Source organism: Notamacropus eugenii, chromosome 6 (genome assembly GCF_028372415.1).
Source record: "Notamacropus eugenii isolate mMacEug1 chromosome 6, mMacEug1.pri_v2, whole genome shotgun sequence".
Classification (NCBI taxonomy): domain Eukaryota; kingdom Metazoa; phylum Chordata; class Mammalia; order Diprotodontia; family Macropodidae; genus Notamacropus; species Notamacropus eugenii.
Window position 1 is genome coordinate 173,464,702 of NC_092877.1, and position 21,112 is coordinate 173,485,813.

Below are 21,112 nucleotides of genomic sequence, written 5' to 3' on the forward strand. Positions count from 1 at the left end.
GGATGCGCAAATTTAAAGTATTCAACCTAAATGTTCACATGGAATATCTGTGCCCAGTCTATAGGAGAGCATTCCAAGATCATATCAGTCTGGTCAGCCACAGTCAGACACACTGAAACTTGCTTTTCCATAGTGATGTCATTTTGGTCCTCTCTGAAAGTGAAGGACCAACCAACCAAGTAATAATAATTATTATTATCATTTTACACAACATGTAGTGCTTCCTATGTGCCAAGCACTTGGCTTAGCACTTCACAATTATCTCATTTGAACCTAGTAAGAACTCTACAAGTTAGGTGCTATTATTATCTCCATTTTACTGATAAGGAAACTAAAGAAGGTAGAAGTGAAATACTTGCCACTGTTAGTATCTGAGTCTGGATTTGAACTCAGATCTTTCTGACTTCTATCCACTTCACTACCCATTTATTTCTAAGCAGGGGCTCTTAATCTGGAATCCATGGATGGATTTCAGGAGGTTTATGATCATGTGTAGGAAATAGTTATATCTTTATATACACTAATCTTAGCTGAAATTTAGCATTTCCTTCAATTATCTAAAAACATCATTCTGAGGAGTTCTCTGGCTCCACTATACTATCAAAGGAGTCCATGACATACATAATAGGTTAAGAACCCCTCACTTGGAGAAAGCAAACACTATATCCTGGGACAGCCTACTTCATTCATTCATTGAGTTTTATTTCTTTTTTGTAATTTATTTTGTATGTGTTTGTAATTTTTATTTATTTTATTTTTTATTTATGGAATAAGATAAGCATTTCCACAAAATAGCATATTTTTTTTTTTAAAAAGGTGATTACATATGAAACTTCAAATCTATTATGTACAACTTGCTGTTTCTTGTAAATATATAATAAAGTTATCACGCAAATTTCTTTTTTTCCCTCCCCCCACCCTAGAGATGGCTATCATTAGACACAAATATGTGTTTGTCCATACATATACATGTATGTGTGTTTGTAAAATCATTCTATACATACTTCTATTTATCAGTTCTTTCCCTGGGTACAGATAGCGTCTTCCTTCATATGTCCTTTGTAGTTAATTTGGGTATTTGTTTATTTTAGGACCATTGTGTTGGACAGAAAGTTTTTAGATCAAACCAACAGTCTTAGTTATATCTTTACTATTTTCACTGCCATTAGTCCAGGACAGCTCTTCATTACCAATGAACTACCTCGTCTAAATTAAAGTCTTCCAAGAGGTCCTCAGTGTCTGCTCATTACATTTAATGTTCACACTATGGCTGAAAAACCAACTTCATCTTCCTTAGACAATGATCTGATCATCTCATTTATCTACTCAAAAACCCTTTAATACCTCCCACTATTGATTCCTGAACATTCAAACTTCTTCTTTAGCCAATTCAAGGTCCTTTACAATCTAGTGTAGTCCTATCTTTCATGGAATCACAGGATCATAAGTCTGGAAACAGAAGAGACCTCAGAGGCCATTTAGTCTACATTTTATCCCCCCACCCCCTTTCTATAAATTTAAAGTTTACATATTCAGACCCAGGGAGATGAAAAGACTTGCCAAAAGCACTCCATGTAATAACTATCAAAGACAGTGTCCAAACTCAGGTTCTCTAACTCTAGACTTCTGCCATCATACCATTTCTTAAACCTTCCTTCACACTATCCCCTTCCAAGAGGGAAGGTTTATACTTTAGCCAGACTGGACAACTCCCATAATGAACACACATACTGAATGCTTTCCCACCTCCATATCTTTGCTCACAACATGCCTCTACTGCCCTTTCTTCTTTCTTTGTTGTTGCTGAGTCATTTTCAGTCCTGTCCAACTCTCTGTGAACTTATTTGGGGTTTTCTTGGCAGAGATAATGGAGTGGTTTGCCATTTCCTTCTCCAGTTCATTTTACAGATGAGGGAACTGAGGCAAAAGGGTTAAGTGACTTGCCCAATGTCACATAGATAGTAAATGTTTGAGGTCAGATTTGAATTCAAATCCTCCTGACTCTAGGACCAGCACTCTATTAACCTGCCCCATTTTTCTCTCTATTCCTTTCCAAATCCCAACTCAAATAGTACCTTCTCTGATTTTTCTAGTGAGGGATCTGTCCTTCCCCTGGCCTGGTATAGTCTTTTGTATTTATGCCCTTATCATATGTCACACAAAATAGTGAAATACAGTACTTTTCCCACAAAATTCTACATGAACACCTCTTCAGAGCATGGAAGTGACCCTAGTTTCTCAAAGTTTTGGCAGGTTCTACACAGTTGAAAGAGCTTCTATTGTTCCATAAGAAATGATAGCAGGTGAGCTTCAGAAAAACGTGAAAAGACTTACATGAACTGATGAGTGAAGTGAGCAGAACCAGGAGAGCATCATACACAGGAACAGCCACATTGTGCAACCACTGACTTTGATAGACTTAGCTCTTCTCAGCAATGCAAGGATCTAAGACAACTCCATAACACTTGTGATGGAAAATGCTATCCACATCCAGAGAAAGAACTATAGAATCTGAATGCACAATCGAACCATATTATTTTTTTTTCTCTCTCTCTCTCTCTGTTTCTTCTTTCTCATGGCTTTCCCTTTTGGTTATAATTCTTCTTTACAACATGACTAATGTGGAAATATGTTCAATATGATTATACATGTATAGCTCATATCAGAGCACTGTCTTGGGGAGAGGGGAGTAGAGGGAGGGGGAGAAAATTTAGATTTCAAAATCTTATTAAAGTGCATATTGAAAGCTAAAAACAAATAAATAAAATTTTATAAATTCATCTTCCTGAATTAAAAAAAGAAATGAAGAGCTTCTAGCTCCATCTTCATAATAGACTGTGTTTGCTGAGGACCCACTTAGTTGAATATGGAAAGGCAATCTCAGAAAAAAAAAAGGCAAATACAAAATCGTCCTCACACCTGGGTGGCCTCCTTCCGTTCCTGCAGAGGATTGAAAGAGGGGGCAGAGAGTGCTAAAAATCCAGTTTTTAGATTGTTCATAGTTCAACAGTTGGCATTCTAAATGTGAGATCTTTATTAAGTGATGAGTAAAATGACATGTCACTGGAGAAAGTGAGTCATTGATATTGACATTCTTACTATAAATAAAACCAAGTGACATAAGAAAATTGTAGCTAAATGAGTCAGAGATTCTCCACAGAAATGTAAAGAGAGAAGCTGGCAGAAATGATATTATCAAGAATTCAAAGACAACATGAACAATAACTTCCTTGGTCTCCTAGAATTATGATGCTCATGATGGAAAAAAAAAACCACCATGAAGTTAATCACAAATAATTTATGAGCAAATATCTACTGCAGAGGATGAGGAAGTAGAGAAATTAGGCAAAGAACTTAAATTCCCTCCTCTTTGCTAATTCATATTTTCCAATATATTTTTCATTGTTCTCATCTATCCTCACCTTTGCATTCAAGTCACTAAGTATTATTGTATAGGGGTAGAAGAGTGAATCTATGATTTCATTAGTGAAGATAATTCCTAGGTGAAGAAACTTGCAACCAATGCAGGTTGGCACCTTTTTTGCAATTTATAATTCAGAGACTTGCCTAGGATACTGAAAAGTTAGGAGACTTCCCCAAGGTCACTATGCTCCCTCTTTATTTTTATTTTTTGTTACAATGGATGGCTTATGGAAAAAGGGGGGATACACAGCATTGGAGGCGTATATTTAAAAATGAAGGTAATCCAAAAGCAAAAGATAGAGACTGTACCTGAGATTTTACTGGAATAGGGACCTCCCAGGTAAAGAAACTCCCTCTATCAATGTATGTTGACCCTTAAAGTCTTAGACAGCTGATTAGAGAACTGAGAAATTAAGTGCCTCACCCAGGGTCACACAACTAATATGTGTTGGAGGCAGGACTGGGACCTAAGTCTTCCTAGCTTCAAGACTGGTTTTCAGTCTATTCAATACTGCCTCTCTATCATAGGGTAGAGTAAGTGGATTACAATGGTATTATATGTAGGCATAATGCAGAGAGTCTACCTGAGTTCTTTTTTTGAAAATTTTTACTCATTTTGAACTTAAATACAGAAAGACAACCCCCTACATTTCCATGACATAAAAAGAAGATTCACTATAAAACTATGAATCTCCATTTCACACTGTTTACCTTAAAAAAAAATACTGTGTAATAAATACTACACATAGTTTTCAAAGTCACCCTGCTTTTCTGTGTTTCCTTCTAAATTTCTTTTGTTTTCTGCTGTTCACTTTTTTTTTCTTCCTTCCTCCCCACCCCTCCCTATAGAAGGCTACCATTAGATGGCTCTGGAGGAGAAAGTGAGGCTGGTAACTTGCACAACCCTCCCTCGCCCAAATCAAAGTCAAGTGCAAGTCATATCATCATCTTGATGTCACAGTCCTCTTTAAAAATGAAGAACAAATACCTGTAAGTGAATAGCAGCTCCTCCTCCTCTCCTCTTCCTTCCCTTCCCCTCCCCTCCCCTCCCACCTAGCACAGATCAAATGTAAATACTAAATAGTAACTGTTTCTCTTTTACCCAGGAACCCTGTAGAGTCTTCCCCTCCCAGTTTGATTTTTTGTTATTTTTTTCTTTATTAAAAGGGGATATCCCATGAGTAACCACTTAAAGAGTATTCATTGAACATCAAAGTGAGAATTTGTAAAGACGTTAGCCTAAAATGGCCAGTCATACATTACGGCCTGGGCTATCTCCAGTCCTCCTGATGAATATCAGGCCACTGGACCCAGATGGCTCAGGAGGAGAAAGTGAGGTTGGTGACCTTGTACTGCCCTCCCTCACACAAATCTAAGTCAAGTGCAAGTCATGTCATCATCTTGATGTCATGGTCCTCTTCAAGAATGAAGAACAAACACAACAACCACAACCATTAGATACAAATATGTATATGTATATATGTAAAACCATACTATACATCTATTTATCAGTTCATTCTCTGTCTGATTTAGTTCTTTTTCCCCCAAATTTTATTCAACATGAAACATATCTCTACATTTTTATGGAGGAGGTTGACCATGTCCATGACCAAATCCACCTCTAAACAGCAAATTCTGTTGCTGACCCAGCCCCAGCCTTCACCTTCTTGTGAGCACCAGAGGGAGCAGCACTTCATCTGTATGTGTCTCTGTCAGCTTCACCCCTACTAAGCCTTCCTATCTCAGGAAAATTTCTGTGGAGCATGGCAGGCACAATCTCAGGGGGCTGGTGAAGGTTATCCCGGAGGTACTAAATGCCCTCACTGAATACCAGTAGAAATGCCTCCATGCAAACTACTTTTTAACATAGCTTTTAGACTTTAAAGACTGCATGACCTTCATGACATGGAAATTGGGCACATTCTTGTCTGCCAGTTCAGGATGCTTTGGCATATGGACATCCTTCTTAGCTACATTACTCCTTCCTTAAAAAGGAGTTGAAAGATGGCAATTTGGCTCTTCCTGGGCATCAACATCTTGGTGGTGGTGACCTGATTTAATTCTTAATAGACTTTATCTCTGTATGCTAATACAATTCTGTAATTGTTTTATGGTAGTCATTTTTTAAAATACTTAAATATTGCAATACAAAATGACCAAACCATGAAACAATGTTTTATTGTCTTTAGAAGCTCAATGAAATTGAAATTGAAAAGTTTTTGCACAAACAAACCCAATGTAACCAATATTAGGAGGGAAGCAGAAAACTGGGAAAGAATCTTTGCAACTAGTGTCTATGATAAAGGTCTCATTTCCAAAATATATAGAGAACTGAGTCAAATGTGTAAGAATACAAGTCATTCCTCAGTTGATAAATGGTCAAAGGATATGAACAGGCAATTTTCAGAAGAAGAAATTAAAGTTATCTATAGTCATATGAAAAAATACTCTAAATCACTATTGATTAGAGAGATGCAAATCAAACAACTCTGAGGTACCACATCACACCCATCAGATTGGCTAACATGACAAAACAGAAATTGATATATGTTGGAGAAGATGTGGGAGAGTTGAAGCACTAATTCATTGTTGGTAGAGCTGTGAGCTGATCCAACCATTCTGGAGAGTGATTTGAAACTATACCCAAAGGGTTACAAAAGTATGCATACCTTTTGACCCAGCAATATCACTTCTAGGACTGTATCGCAAAGAAATCATAAAAATGGGAAAGGGTCCCACATGTACAAAAATATTTATAGCAGCTCTCTTTGTGAGCTAGAACAAGAACTAGAAATCAAGTGGACGCCCATCAATTGGGGAATGGCTGAACAAGTTGTGGCATATGATGCAGTGGAATACTATTGTGCTATTAGAAATGATGAACAGGAAGACTTCAGAGAGGCTTAGAAGGACTTATATGAACCGATGCTGAGTGAAAGGAGCAGAACCAGGAGATGATTGTACACGGCAACAACCACAGAGTGTGAGGAATTCTTCTGGTAAACTTAGCCCTTCATAGGAATGCAAGGACCTAAAACATTCCCAAAGGAATCTTGAGGCAAAAATGCCATCCATATCCAGAGAAAGAACTATGGAATTAGAAAGCAGACCGAAGCAGAATATTTTCTTTTGTGGTTTCTTCCACTCATTTTAATTCTTCCATGCAGCATGACTAATGTGAAAATGTGTTTAATAAGAATGTATGTGTAAAACCCATATAAAATTGCATGCTGCCTCACAGAAGGAAGGAGGGGAGAGCGGGGGTGGGGGGGGGGGAAATCTAAGACTTACGGAAGTGATTATACAAAACTGAAAACAAATAATTTTTAAAAATTTAAAATTAAATAAAAATTAAAAAAAAGAAAGCTCAATGAAACCAGTTCCTCCAAATACATTATTTGCTCATCAGAGAAGAATCTGTAAGCCTTTCTTCTCTTTACACTGTACCATCTCTTTTCTGTTTTAATTTATAGTGATAACATATCAAGACACATATGATTCAATTCCTCTACGAGCATGTATGCACTCTCAGTCAATGGACAAGGCATTGTTAGGGTTGTATTTGCATTCCTTTGATCATGGCATGAACTTCTAGAACTTGCCCCCCAGTGGCTTAGCCTTTGAGAATCCAAAGATAGTTATCTCTACTCCATAATGAGGCATCAAATTTGGACTTCGTGAAGATTATCAGTATTCTAGTAACTTATAGCAATCCAAAATGAATTGGAACTCTCTAGATGGATTTGTTGTATTCCTTGTATAAGTGTTTTCTCCTTAGACTTCCAGGTTCCTTATAGTGACAGCTTCATTTCTTTTGCTGGTATCAACTGAATAGAATCTGCTTCTAACCTTTGGGTAGCCAGGCTGAACAAAGCACAGTAAAGACAGGAATCTGTTAGAGTCAGGAATCAAACAGAAGTTTAATTTCAAAATGAGGGAAATGACTTGCCCCACCCCTAGTGTGTGTGTGTGTGTGTGTGTGTGTGTGTGTGTATGTGTGTACACTTGCAACACAATTGTACTTGCAATTTAGGATACAAGTAACCTCTTCACTGGGTAGGACTTGAATTGGAGAACTTAAAGAATGTGATTTTGTTGCTATAGGGTGAAGAGAACTCCCTTTACCAATGCTGTTTGGCACCCTTTCTACAGTTTGTAGTCTTAGAATATGGACTCTTAACTCAGGCAACCTGACATTTAAAAAAATGTCTTAAGAACTTTATTTAAATATATTTGGTTTCCTTTGTAGTCATGTCTTTTATGAACACATTTCAAAATTTTATTCTGAGAAGGGGTCTTTTCTAGTTGGTGATGGAGGTGATAGGGAGCCCCTGGAGTTTACTGAATAGAGGGAGGAGGAGGGTGGCATGGTTGGATATATGCTTTAAGAAAATGAGTTTGGGAGACCCTGGATGCCAGCAGGATGGAGCTGGAGGCCATAAGCAGATACAAACCCAGTGAACCCGGATGTCTTTCTGCATCTCACGGTGGTGCTGCTGGCCATCAGCATATTCTTCACCAGCTGGGTCTTCCTCTATGGCAATGAGAATACTAATAATTCTGGAAAGAACAGTTTCGATGGAATGATGAGGTCAGAAGCCAAATTGTGGAGGACTAAGAAGGGAGTGAAGAGTTGTTATTGATGGCCTTCTCAAAGAATTTAGTGACAAAAGGCAGAAGAAATATAGGACAATAATTAGGGATGGAAGGTCAAGTAAGGGCTTTTTTGAGAATGGGGGAAACATGGATATATTTATAGGAAGTAGGGAAAGGTCTAACAGGGAGAAACTAAAGGTGAGATAGTGGGAATAAAAGGGGGCAATCTATTGGAGGATATGGGATGCAACAGGAGCCCTTGTGAAGGTAAAGGAGTTTGCTTGAGGCAAGATTCTCAGTTGAGTCAGGGGGGGAGGCATGGTGGTTTTGAGGAGAGATGAAAAGAGTTTCTGTGGAGAGGCAGCTAGAGAAGTATTGCCTAGCAGCAATAAGGGCCCATTTGAAAGTGTGAAACATAAATTTGTAATGGACCAAGTCATAGTAGTTGTATAATTTTCTCTACAGCACAAAGGCAGTGGACAAGAATGATACAAAGCTGAAACTTTGGAAGGCCTCAATTGGTGATGTAAGGAGGCTTCAAGGGAAGAAGATAATGCAGGCTTGAACTGATTTACTAATGAGTCAAGATGGGGGAATGAGGAGAGAATGGTACAATAGTCTGAGAGAACTGAAGGCTCAAGTAATTGGAGGTCATGGCGTGCATGAAAAGATGTGTTTGCTAAGGAGAGGCAGAGGGAATGGTGAAAAGTCAATAATGTTGTCAGACAAGGGTATTTCAGAATTTGAGTATGGAAGTGATACATTTGTGGGTCATAAAATCAAAAGTCTGATTTTTTTTTTTGCTGTTCCAATATGATCTTTTAATTTTTAAAATTTTATTTCTTAGTTTTCAACATTGACTTCCACAAGATTTTGAATTCCACATTTTCTCATCTCTCCCCTCCCCCCAACCCAAGATGGTACACATTCTGATTACCACTTCCCTCAATCTATCCTCCCCCTATCCTCCTATTTTCCTGTAGGGCAAGAGAGATTTCTATACCCCATTGCCTGTATATCTTATTTCCCAATTGCACATAAAAACAACTTTTAACATTTGTTTTTAAAACTTTTGAGCTCTACATTCTCTTCCTTCCTCCATTCCCACCCACCCTGAGAAGGCAAGCAATTTGATATAGGTTGTACATGCGTAATCATGCAAAACACTTCCACAATAGTCGTGTTGTGAAAGACTAACTATATTTTCCCCCATCCTGCCCTGCCCCCTGCCTTTATTCTATTCTCCATTGACCCTGTTCCTCCTCAAAAGTGTTTGCTTCTCATTACACCCTCCCCCAATCTGCCCTCTCTTCTATCATCCCCCCACCTCATCCCTTTCTCTCCTACTTTCCTGTAGGGTAAGAGAGATTTCCATACCCAATTGAGTGTATGTTACTCCCTTAAAGCCAAATCCGATGAGAGTAAGGTTCACTCATTTCTTCTCACTTTCCCCCTCTTCCCCTCTACTATAAAAGCTTTTTTTGCCTCTTTGATGTGAGATATTTTAACCAATTCTACCTTTCCCTTTCTCCTTCTCCCTGTACATTCCTCTCTCACCCCTTAAATTTTTTAGATACCATCCCTTCATATTCAACTTACCCTGTGCCTTCTGTCTCTGTCTCTCTCTGTATATGTTCATACACACACATATCCCCTCCAATTACTCTAATACTGAGAAAAGTCTCATAAGTTACAAATATCATCTTTCCTTGTGGGAATGTAAAGAGTTCAATTTTAATAATAAATGCCTTATGATTTCTCTTTTCTGTTTACTTTTTCATGTTTCTCTTGAGTCTTGCATTTAAAAGTCAGATTTTCTATTCAGCTCTGCTCTTTTCATCAAGAATGCTTGAAAGTCCTCTATTTCATTGAATATCTACTTTTTCCCCTGAAGGATTAACACTCAGTTTTGCTGGGAAGGTGATTCTTGGGTTTTAATTCTAGCTCCTTTGACCTCTGGAATACTATATTCCAAGCCCTCTGATCCCTTAATGTAGAAGCTGCTAAATCTCATGTTATCCTGATAGTGTTTCCACAATACTTGAATTGTTTCTTTCTGGCTGATTTCAGTATTTTCTCCTTCATCTGGAAACTCTGGAATTTGGCTATAATATTCCTAGGAGTTTTCCTTTGGAGATCTCTTTCAGGAGGTGATTGGTCCACTCCCTCAATTTCTATTTTACCTTCTGGTTCCAGAACATCAGGGCAGTTTTCCTTGATAATTTCTTGAAAGATGATGTCCAGACTTTTTTTTTTATCATGATTTTCAGGTAGTCCAATAATTTCTAAATTTTTTCCCCTGGGTCTATTTTCTAGGTCAGTTGTTTTTCCAATGAGATATTTCATATTGTTTTCTATTTTTTCATTCTTTTGGTTTTGTTTTGTAATTTCTTGATTTCTTGGAGTCATTAGCTTCCCTTTGCTCCCTCATAATTTTTAAGGAATTATCTTCTTCAGTGAGTTTCTGTACCTCCTTCTCCATTTGGCTAATTCTGCTTTTTTAGGCATTCTTCTCCTCATTAGTTTTTTGCATTTTTTTGCCATTTGGGTTAGACTATTTTTTAAGGTGTTATTTTCTTCAGTATTTTTTGGGTCTCCTTTGGCAAGCTACTGACTTGTTTTTCATGATTTTCTTGCATCATGCTCATTTCTCTTTCCATTTTTCCTCTACTTCTCTTACTTTTCAAAATTCTTTTTGAGCTCTTCCATGACTTGGAGTCTTTGAATGTAGGAGTTTTGACTTTGTTGTCTTCTTCTAGTTGCATGTTTTGATTTTTGTCACCAAAGTTTCTTTGGTCTGATGTTTTTTCCCAATGTTTTGTTCATTTCCCCAGCCAATTACTTGACTTTTTAACTGTTCAGGTAGGGTTCTGCTTCCAGTGTGGAGAGTGTACTGTCCCAAGTTTCAAGGGTTTTGTGCACCTGTTTTCAGAGATACTTCTAGAGACCTGTAAATTTTCAGTTCTTCCAAGGTGGTATGGTCAAAAGAGAGGTGTTTACTCCTCTCCTGGCCTGCGTTCTTTTCTGCCTTGGAGCTGTGAGATATCCCTCTCCACCACCACCACAAGCTCAGCCATGCCAGCACTCTACCTCATTCCAGGACTAGCACTCAGGACTGCTACCCAGATCCAAGCAAGGGCAAAGCAAGAGAATCCTGTTTCAGCACCAGAAAAGAGATCCTTGCAATCCCCCTCCAATCAGTCCCTCAATAACCCCACTGTCTGAGGACCAAGAGCTCTGCCAGCTGCTACCACAGCCTGGGGGCAAGATTGGTCCTCTCTCAATCAGGCTGACAGATATTTTCTACTGACCTTCTAACTTGTCTTTGGCATTTGTGGGTTGAGAAGTCTGGAAACCACCACAACTGTCAGTGATTTAGACCCCTAAGGCCTGCTTCAAGTTTGCTGGGGCCCATCTATGCTGGCACATTTTGTGCTAGACTGCACTCCTCTCTAAGCCTGGTGCAATAGACCTTTCTTTTGGGCCATCCAGGTTGTCTTCGGCTGGAATTTGTTTTACTCTGTCATTTTGTGAATTCTGCTACTCTAGGTTTTTGTTTAGAGTCATTTTTTAACAGGTATGTGGAGGGCTTCAGGGGAGAGCTCAAGTGTGTCCCTGCTTTTACTCTGCCATCTTGGCTCAACCTTAAGTATGACTACTTTTTGTGTGTGGTTTAGGTGGGGTAAAGTAGGTCATAGAACTAAATGGTTAGTGTTTAAGGGAAGGTCAGTATGTATGCTGATATCCCTTAGTATAGGGCAGGAATTGGGGAGGGGAGAAATTGTGAGCTAGGTATTGAATTCAATAAAGAAAGGAGAATGTATTGGAGGCCTGTGGAAAACAACTACCAGGATTTTGACTGGGTAGAGGATGTGAATTGCATAGATCTCAAAGGAGAGGTTATTGAATGACAGAGGTATTTAGATAACTAGGAAATAGCAATGTGGAGAAAGGGATATTCTAACTCCCCTGCTTAGACTAGTGAGCTGAAAAGAAGAGTGAAAATGTAGCCAGTAATGGAAAAGGATAGCTAGCAGGCTGGGTCATCAAGGAGGATCCAGGCCTCAGTGATTGCTAGAAGAAGGAGTCAGAGAAGAAAAGATTTTAAGCTGAAATAATTTGTTACCTATGGAATAAGCGTTCCAGGGGGCACAGTAGAAGGGGTATAGAGGATCTGGTTGAGACTTTGTTGCGGACAGGTTGAGGTGGATGAGGAATAAAGTTTGGATGATGACCCACAGGGGTTCCGAATCACTGATATGTATAGGACATGACCAACTATATGCTAGTCATTGAATTGAAAGGACCAGGTCTCTTTCCAAAGGAACATGGAAATCCAGCAGGAGACACTGCAACACAGGATGAAAGGCCCATAGTCAGATGGGAAACGCTATTTTACTTTTCCTCTTCCCTCTGAAGATTGGAGATTAGGCTGGAGATGGTGGTCATAGGGGAGATCACTCCTCTTCGAACCTGGAGGCTCTCTTCATTGCAGGTGATGGGAGATCAGACAGACAGGTATAGTAGGAGGTGGAAGATGACTTACAATGGCTCAGATGGAAGTCAAACCTAGTCCCTTCTCACCTTCCCTCAGGGAACAAATGCAGCAGGACTTGCAAATCTACTGTTAAGAAGAGGATTGCTTCTCTTCTCACCTGAGACCGGAGACAAGGCAGGTTTAACAGCAAAGTTTCCCCAACAGAAATATGGAAGTCTAGTTGGCACAGATGGAAGCCTTCATCCCCTTCCCTCTACCAGTTGCCAAAAAGAAAGAGTTGAGCAAAGCCAACCAGCAGAACTACTGTCATCAGACACATTTAACAATCTGATTCAAAATATAGCCACCTGATTCAGTTTTCATTTCTTCTGAATTCATTTTTCTTTTATTTAGAGCTATTGTAATCTTACAATTAAGCTCCTTGCCAGTTGGGATTGTTTCACTTACTATATTTGCATTCCAATGCCTAGAACAGTGCCTGATACATAGATGGCAATTAATGTTGATGAACTCCATACCTTTAACTGACTATAAGTTTAACGGAACTTAAAAAAAATGAATGTTGGTAAGTTTTGTTTTGAAAATTTTGGAGGTAGTGCTCATAGCCCTTGAGGTAACACATTCTTTTCCCCCAAACACACCCCTCTTCCAAACTTCCCTATTTCCAGCAAAAGCAACACCATTCTTCATCACCTAGATTCATAACTTTGGCATTATCAATTCTTCACTCCTCCCTATCCCACATAAACATTCAGCTGTCAAATTTCGCTGTTTCTGCTTGCACAATACCCCATGTCAAACTCTTCTCTATTCCCACAGTCACCATCTTCATTCAAGCCCAAATCACTTGCTCTCTAGACTGCAACAGCTCTAAATAGGTCTCCTTGATTCCTCTCTCACCACTACAATCTCTCTTACACAGATACTAGTGATTTTCTCATTGACATATCATTGACTGTAGGCCTAAAATAAAAGATAGAAATACATAAAAAGGATGAGAAAAACCACTTCACATCACACTACTGTGGTTTTTAGAAAGTTTGACACAAATATCAACGAATTTTCACCAGAATGGGCCCTGAAAAAAATTTATTACTTTATCAAAAAAAAGTTGATAACTTTTGTTCCATGAATGAAAAAAATGGGCTGCATAACAAGTCAGCAAGAACTCTGACAGTTCTTTAAGAAAGAAAGATTCTGCTTGTGAGCCATGGTGCCTATTATTTGGGTCAACCCACACAAAAAGCTGGCATATACAAAGTGAGATGATGTCTAACTTTTCAATTTGTTACTAAAAGGAAGGTGTTATAATTACTTGATGCTATTTCTCATGGGGCCCCAGCCAAACAGGCATCATGGGGAATATTGATCCTTAAGGGGAAAAATCTGAATTCTTGCAATAAGAAAACACCTCCACCCTCCATCCTTTCCTCCATCGAAGGATCAGGAAAAAAAATATTTCAAACATATTTCACATAAAATAGGTGCCATTTTGACTTTATTTAAGGAAAAATGGGGAGGGGGAGAAACAACAATAATGTTTATAATACACAGAAGACAAGTTAGATAGCACTGCCAAAAAAAAAGAAAAGAAAAAGAAAAAAGGCTGAATGTTTGTTACCAGTCTGTTATGCAGCTCTAGGATTAGTAACGTTTTAACATAGTTTGTCATTTGAAATACTGTTTTAGCAACTTTATACTCAGCAGAAGTCTGGGTTATAAATCACCAAAAAAGTATACCACTACTATCATAAAAAACTAATAACCCACAAAAAATCACTTTCCAATAAACCATAAATATGTGATGCACATTAGTGTAACAAACCATTTTTGTAAACATCTTCTTCAACATAGCGCATGTGCATGAAGTAAAAATAAAAATACTGCAGTCTTATAGTTAGGGTTACTCTGACTTCAAGATACACATTATTATTTATTAAAGTTTTGACTAAACCTAGTTACATTTTTTCTTACTGTGATTTCCTTTTTTGCTTTCAAAAGCCTCCTTGCCAGAGTTGAAGGTTTCAGATGAATGACTTAATAATACTGTTGGTATTTGTAGTTCTGCCACCTTGGCACTTCTGTGGATGGAGGTTGCTACTGATGGCTGAATGGACAAAGAACCCCTTTCCAAAAGAATTTGGAATTCTAATAGCCCACAATCTTTTAGAGGAGAAAAGTACCTACTGAATGATCTACTGATCTAGTGAAAGAAATGATCAATCTATCGATCATTAGTAGGAGTACTTCTCAACCTGGGATCTGTGAACATTGTAAAAACATTTTAATGATTGTATTTCAATGTAATTGGTTTCTTTTGTAATTCTGCATTTATGCATTTAAAAAACATGATTCTGAGAAGAGGACCATAGAATTTATCAGACTGCCAAAGCGGTCCATGACATAAAAAAGGTTATCCCCCTGATCTAACAGAACAGAACTGATTTCCAACAGGTAACTAGTGGCTTCCCTTAAATCATTCATGAAGAACTAAATCATACAAGAGCTTCACCCAAGTGAATACTTAAGGATAGAAGATGAGCTTAAGTAAACTAAGCCAAGGGATGGATTCCATTTAACTTGACTCAAGCAACGAGGGGGTGCTTATAATGTGACCCCATTCTGTTCAAGGTACCATGGAGGCAATTCTTACTACAAGTCAAATCCTATCACAATGAATTTTAAGGGGGTGTTCAAATTTTATTATTTTTGTCTTATTCTGAGCAACATTCATTACAAGTAAATTCCAATATAAATTGAAAACACCCGATAAATTTCACACAAAACAGTATTTATTCATATTAACTACAATCAAATATTAGCCCCAAAGTACAGACCACAACACATGATATTTCAAGTCTGTGGATAAGGTAAGGAAATGATGCCAAGTTCTTCTGCTACATCATTTTTTTTCTTAATGGAATTAACTGTTTATACTATTTTTTCTTCTAAAGAAAACTTTATTCAGTTCAATTTTTAAAAATTCATTAAGTGCAAGGCACCATTCTGGGCACTTGTTAGCCAAGGCCATGGGATGAGGTTTCTGCCGTAACTAACCAGTGCCCCCTAATGTTTTTTCTTATGCTTGTGCTATGCATGGTGGGGCATTTCATTATTGAGTTGTCAAGGCAGTCTTGAGTCATCAGTATTGGTTTGGAAAATGTTTTCTGGTATGGTCATCTTTTTTTGTTGTTGTTGCAATGATATCAAGTATCCAAGAATATTCCTGTTCCATTCTTAACCTCTCCCTTAATTGTAGGAAAGTATCTCCTTACTAACCACAAATCAATAGGCAAGAAACTACTCCCCTCAGCCTTGGCCTTCAGTGCTATCCAAAAGTCACACAGCTAGAAACAAAATAGTGAAAATTATGTTCTACCCCCAAAATGTAAGGCTTTCTTAATTGAAAAAATTCCCACTGGTCAGCTTTCTTTTTTTCCCCCCATCATTCCTGTGGTTCAAAGGAAAGCCTTTGGCAAAAATGCTGAACTCAAAACAGGGCGTTAAATACAGCAGTCGGAGCTACTGCCAACAAGGAGAAAGGACGGCAGATTAGCCAAACTCTTGGTCTGGAGGTGTGACTGACTGTTAAAACGGTTCCGTGATCAGCATCTTGGTAAACAAGTTAAGAAAAATCCCCAGCTGTCACGCCATCAAAGAAAGTTAACCATGGCAGAAGATAAAGCCCATGGAATACTGAGAGCCTGTTCAGCAAGTGAACAGCTTAGCTTAAGGCAGCTGCCAACAGACCACCCCCCAAGATAAACAAGGCCCGATTCAGATGGCTGAAACATGACACTGCGCATTGTTAAATCACCAACAGATTATAGTACACACTCAAAGGTTTCTCAAGTAATGAACATGTAGCCATTAAACAAATTATTACTCTTAAGACATTTATTACAAATGTCAACAGTCATCAAAGTAAAACTGACTGTCTTAAAAAAAGAGAAAGAGAAAGAGAAAAATGTGAGAGAAAAGCCAGAGCTTGGATCTTACATCTAAAACACAGGTATATGCTGTTTTATGAATAAGCAGTATTAACTACATTCTTAAAATAGTTTTAGTGCATTGCATTCTTAGAAAAGAAAAACATCACTCCCCCCCAAAAGTTTCCTACAACATTTAACAGTTTACAGAACTAGTCTATTGTTAGCTGTCTGCTACTAAACCTCAAATTTAGAAAACTGAAATCTCTCTGGTTGTAGGCTAAAATCATCCAAATATTTGCCATTAGGGATGAACCAGGTAAATGTAATCCTTTGCCTTCCAAAAACTTGGTCAGCAAAGTCCATCAGTCAGTGTCATGAAGCCATAAGGATATTCCACTCTCCCTTCCACCTCATATCCATGAAAAACTCTCTTCACCTGTTGAGACTGGCTACAGAATAACAGTCGGACTTTTCAATCTGGTAGTTTTGGTATTAAGATTAAATTACAAATTAAGTTTTCCTCTAAAAAACGTATTATCTAATCCACCTCTTATTTTAATGCATTAAAAACAATGAGGTAGGCAAAAAATAAACATATGTTGTTTGGAATTTTTTTTTCTTCTGCAAGTGCAGACTATGGTAAAACTGTTGTTGCACTTTTTAGGTTTAAACAAAAATTAAACCTTTAACTGAGGCAGTGCTAATACTGTGACACAACCAAGTTATGGCCAAACACAGAATCATTATAGAAAATGAACAAATTTTTTAAAAAATTGTTTTAAGTCATCTGCACATTTTAGGCAAAACCTGGTACACAGAAAAAATGACTAAGCTCTTGGCCAGGCCAAAAAAAAAAATCCCAAAGAAACAAAAACAGGACCTCCCCCCTTTCCTTTCCCCCACCCTCTGAAACACCCCCCCCACACACAAAAAAAGTTATCCTAGCCACTGTGTCTTTCACATTTTATAAATATTAACTTCTTAAACCTTCACCTTCCTCTTTGTCCACATATTGTCACATTACAAAAAAAGAAATGTCAATTAAATACATTGTTAATGTTACTATATTATATCTGCTCTCTGCTTCAGCAAGACTGACTCACTCCACCACCTTTCACCTCCTCTTACCTACCCTCCAGTCAAACTAACAGCCTGTTCATAGTTTCCATCTTTAGACATTTAGAAAACAGAGTCACTCAAAAACAAGGAATTCTGGAGCTGAAGGAGACACATGTTGCTTTCTAGTGTGATGCCAAATTCTCCACACTTATAGCACCTGATGGTTGTAACTGAACAGCACCAGCTGCACAGCAGCCTTGATTGGTTTTTGAAAGAGGAAGAGGGGGAGAGAAAGGAGGAGAAAAAATGGTAGAGGGGGAGAAAGAGACAGAGTGAGAGAAAAAGAGGGTGAGGGAGAGAGAAAAAGAAAGAAAGAAGGGAAGAGAAAGAGAGAGAGAGAGAGAGAGAGAGAGAGAACACCTAACACCAGTGATGCCTGCCCACATTTGCTGCATCATGTTGCATCAGTGCAGGTCTGTACTCCAGTTGCAATTCCAAGTTCGGAAGATCTTGACGACTCTGGCTGCCAGTAATCCCGTTTTCATACTGCTTCTACCAGCTCAGAAGAGAAGTCCTGCCTAAAGTCATGAAATAAACCTGACTGCTTCCACCAGACCGAACAGAGGCAAAGAATACCTATGAAAAAAGTGATATGTTGAATTTTATTAGAGTCTCAAAAGAAAGTAAGGTCTATGTAACAGATCCAAGTGTCTTGTATAGTTTTCCTCTATAATGTTTATGGAAATACTCATTTTATTTGGAGCTTAAGTGCAAGTTGGAAAATAAAATGAAAACTTAAAATAAAAAAGAATACCTATGGATAATAATGGGCAGCTAGGTGATTCAGTGGACAGAGCACTGGACCTAGAATCAAGAAGACCTAAGTTCAAATCTGACCTACTAGCTATGTGACCCTTGGAAAGTCATTTTACCCTCCCTCCTCAGTTTCCTCACCTGTGAAATTAGCTGAAGAAGAAAATAACAAACCACTCCAGTATCTATGCCAAGAAAACCCCCAAAAAGGAGGTTGTGAAAAGCTGGGCATGATTGAAAAGTGACTAAACAATGGATAATAACACCACCCAAAAAAGGGAAGAAAGTAGGTTATTATAATGCAACAAATATAAAAATGGAAATGTTTCTTGGTCCACATCAATCTCAGCTGATGAATTGTTTAAAACATGAGAGGTCCCATCTGAGTATGATGTGGTGAAATGTTTTGTTTGGTTTTCCAAAAGCAGTTACAGAACCATGGACCTAGAGCTAAAAGAGAACCTGGAGGCCCATCTTGTCCATCGCTCTAGAGGAGGAAACTGAGTTCCAGGGATATTAAAAAGCTTGTCCAGTGGTTTTCACAGAGGAAAATACGTGCACTGTGGCAGAATTTGAACTCAGTTCCTCTCACTCCAGTCAACAAATCTACTGTACCACAATTTGGCTGAAAAACAATTTCCATCAGGATTTCTTCTTTGAGCTACTCCTTGAGACTAGAATTTGTCCTTGTACAATGCCATCCAGCCTGATGGAATGTGTTTTAGATCTAAATGGGAGGGAGCTATAGAGAGAACAGTGAATCTGTTTTAAGGGGAACTACACAAGGTAAACTCTAGTATTCTTGGTGTGTTGTAACTAACTGCCTTCATTTGCTATTAAAAAGGGTTTCACTAAATTTTAGATGGAACAAACTGACTGTCACAAAGTAATGACAAAGAAAGAGACTATGGAAGGAAAAAATGTTACCTTGTCATTGCGTTCACATAAGAATTTAAGTCTCTGTGCCCTTTTGTGCATAAACACACCATCCAAGTGACCAGTCTCCACGGATCGGATCTCAATAGCCTTCTCGCCCCAGCCCATGATCTGATTAGATCGAATATATGCTTTGAGGAAAGCAAGAGAAAACAATGTCAGTGATAAACATACCAATGATGACCATGGCTATGAAAAGAAGACAACTAAAATCTTATCTCAGAAAATCTGGCCCCATATATACAATTTCCCTCATGTATGTATGGATATACATGAAGAAGCAAAACATTTAAGAAAATCTTCAAAGGTCCCACATACATCAAGATATTCATAATGGCATTTTTTCTGGTGGCAGACAACTAGAAACAAAGCAGGTGACCATCAAATGGGGAACAGCCAAGCAAATCGGAGCACATAGATGTAACAGAATACTACTGGGTCCTAAGAAAAAATGAATACAATAAATTCAGAGAAGCACTAAGACTTCCACAAGGTGACATTAGTGGAGCCAGGTAAACAATGTGACTATAACAACGTATATGGAAAGATAGAAAAAAGAAAGAAGTCAATGTTATAGATCAATTATAATAATCAAACAGCCCCACAGAGATAAGAAAAATTCCTTTTCCCTTCCTGGTAGAGGTCAGACACTAGCCACCAGACATGCTTGATTAATTAGCTGATTTTACCAAACTATACTTTGATATAATGACATGGGCTATTCCAGGAAAATACTTCCTCTCTTGGCTCCGGAGATTTTCTCTGGCTGTCCCTCACGCCTGGAATGCTCTCCTTCCTCAGCTCTAACGACTGACCACTCTAACTTCCTGATGTCCTAAAATTCCAGGATGCCTTCTCCAACCCCTCTTCATTCCAGCATCTTTTTTATGTTAAATATTTCCTATTATCCTGTATATAACCTGCTTTGTATATATTTGCTGGCATGATGCTTTCCTCATCAGATTGTAAGCTCCTTATAGGGAGGGACTGTCTTTTGCCTCTTTTTTTTGTATTTCCTCCCCCCGCCCTTTTTTATTGTTTAGCACAGTACGTGGCACATAGTAGGCACTTAGTAAATGTTTACTTTTGTTTTTCTTCTCTTTTAATTTTTATTTTAAGACTCAACAGAGAATGGAGGGAGAAATTTTAGAAACAAGAGTGGATGTACTGAGTGACTGCTGTTCTCCTTTATTACAAGAATCTTTGTTACGAAAGAGAAGGCTCAACAGGTCGGGGAAGGAAAATTTTTCAGAAATAAGCTGATGTAAAAAACAAAAATATATCAAGAATAAAAAAGCTTATAAGAAAAAAAGGGTTAGATTTTGAAGCCATCATTTTCTGTTTCATTTTGGCAAACAGCAGTTTGAGTCAACCTAAACTCCCGGGCATTTACTAAGCCCCAGGATGTACAAAGTGCTATGGAAGGTGCCAGGTACACAAAGACAAAGTGGAAAGCAGGGCTGGGTGTTAACAATGACAATATACTTAATAATCCAAGGAGGTGGCTACTAGCAAAAGGTATCTGATGGAAGATGGCAAAAAACCTGGACTGTTAAAGGAGCTCCAGATTCTAAGAGATGGAGATGAGGATAGAGCACATAGCCCAGGCATGTCAGAGAACCTGGATAAGGTCCCTTTGTCCAGAATGGAAAGTAATAATGTACTTCAAAAAGATAGATATAGATACACATGATAGAGATATTGATATCAGTATATCAAGATTAGCATCTATCTGGCTTCATCATTCTAGTAAGATAGGGAGTGAAAACAGGGAAAGGAGGGATTTGTTTCCAAGGAAACACAACCAAACTGCAACAAGGAAAAACAAACGTGTGTCTAATGAATGGGGAGGATC

The 21,112-nt window shown here is 38.3% G+C and overlaps 1 protein-coding gene and 1 pseudogene across 21 annotated transcripts in view; both read right to left on the reverse strand.

The window, feature by feature from the left end:
• Nucleotides 1-4,561: 4,561 nt before the first annotated feature.
• Nucleotides 4,562-6,543, reverse strand: LOC140511001 (small ribosomal subunit protein eS10-like; annotated as a pseudogene).
• An 8,748-nt stretch (nucleotides 6,544-15,291) lies between these two features.
• Nucleotides 15,292-21,112, reverse strand: part of MAP4K4 (mitogen-activated protein kinase kinase kinase kinase 4) — a 279,292-nt gene continuing 273,471 nt past the window's right edge. For all 21 annotated transcript variants that reach the window (XM_072621601.1, XM_072621605.1, XM_072621603.1 and 18 more), the window contains 2 exons: nucleotides 19,249-19,388; nucleotides 15,292-18,144 (listed from right to left, as the gene is read on the reverse strand). In XM_072621601.1, the coding sequence (XP_072477702.1) occupies nucleotides 18,061-18,144; nucleotides 19,249-19,388 (224 nt within the window). In that variant the 3' untranslated portion in view covers nucleotides 15,292-18,060. The remainder of the gene's footprint in view (nucleotides 18,145-19,248; nucleotides 19,389-21,112) is intronic.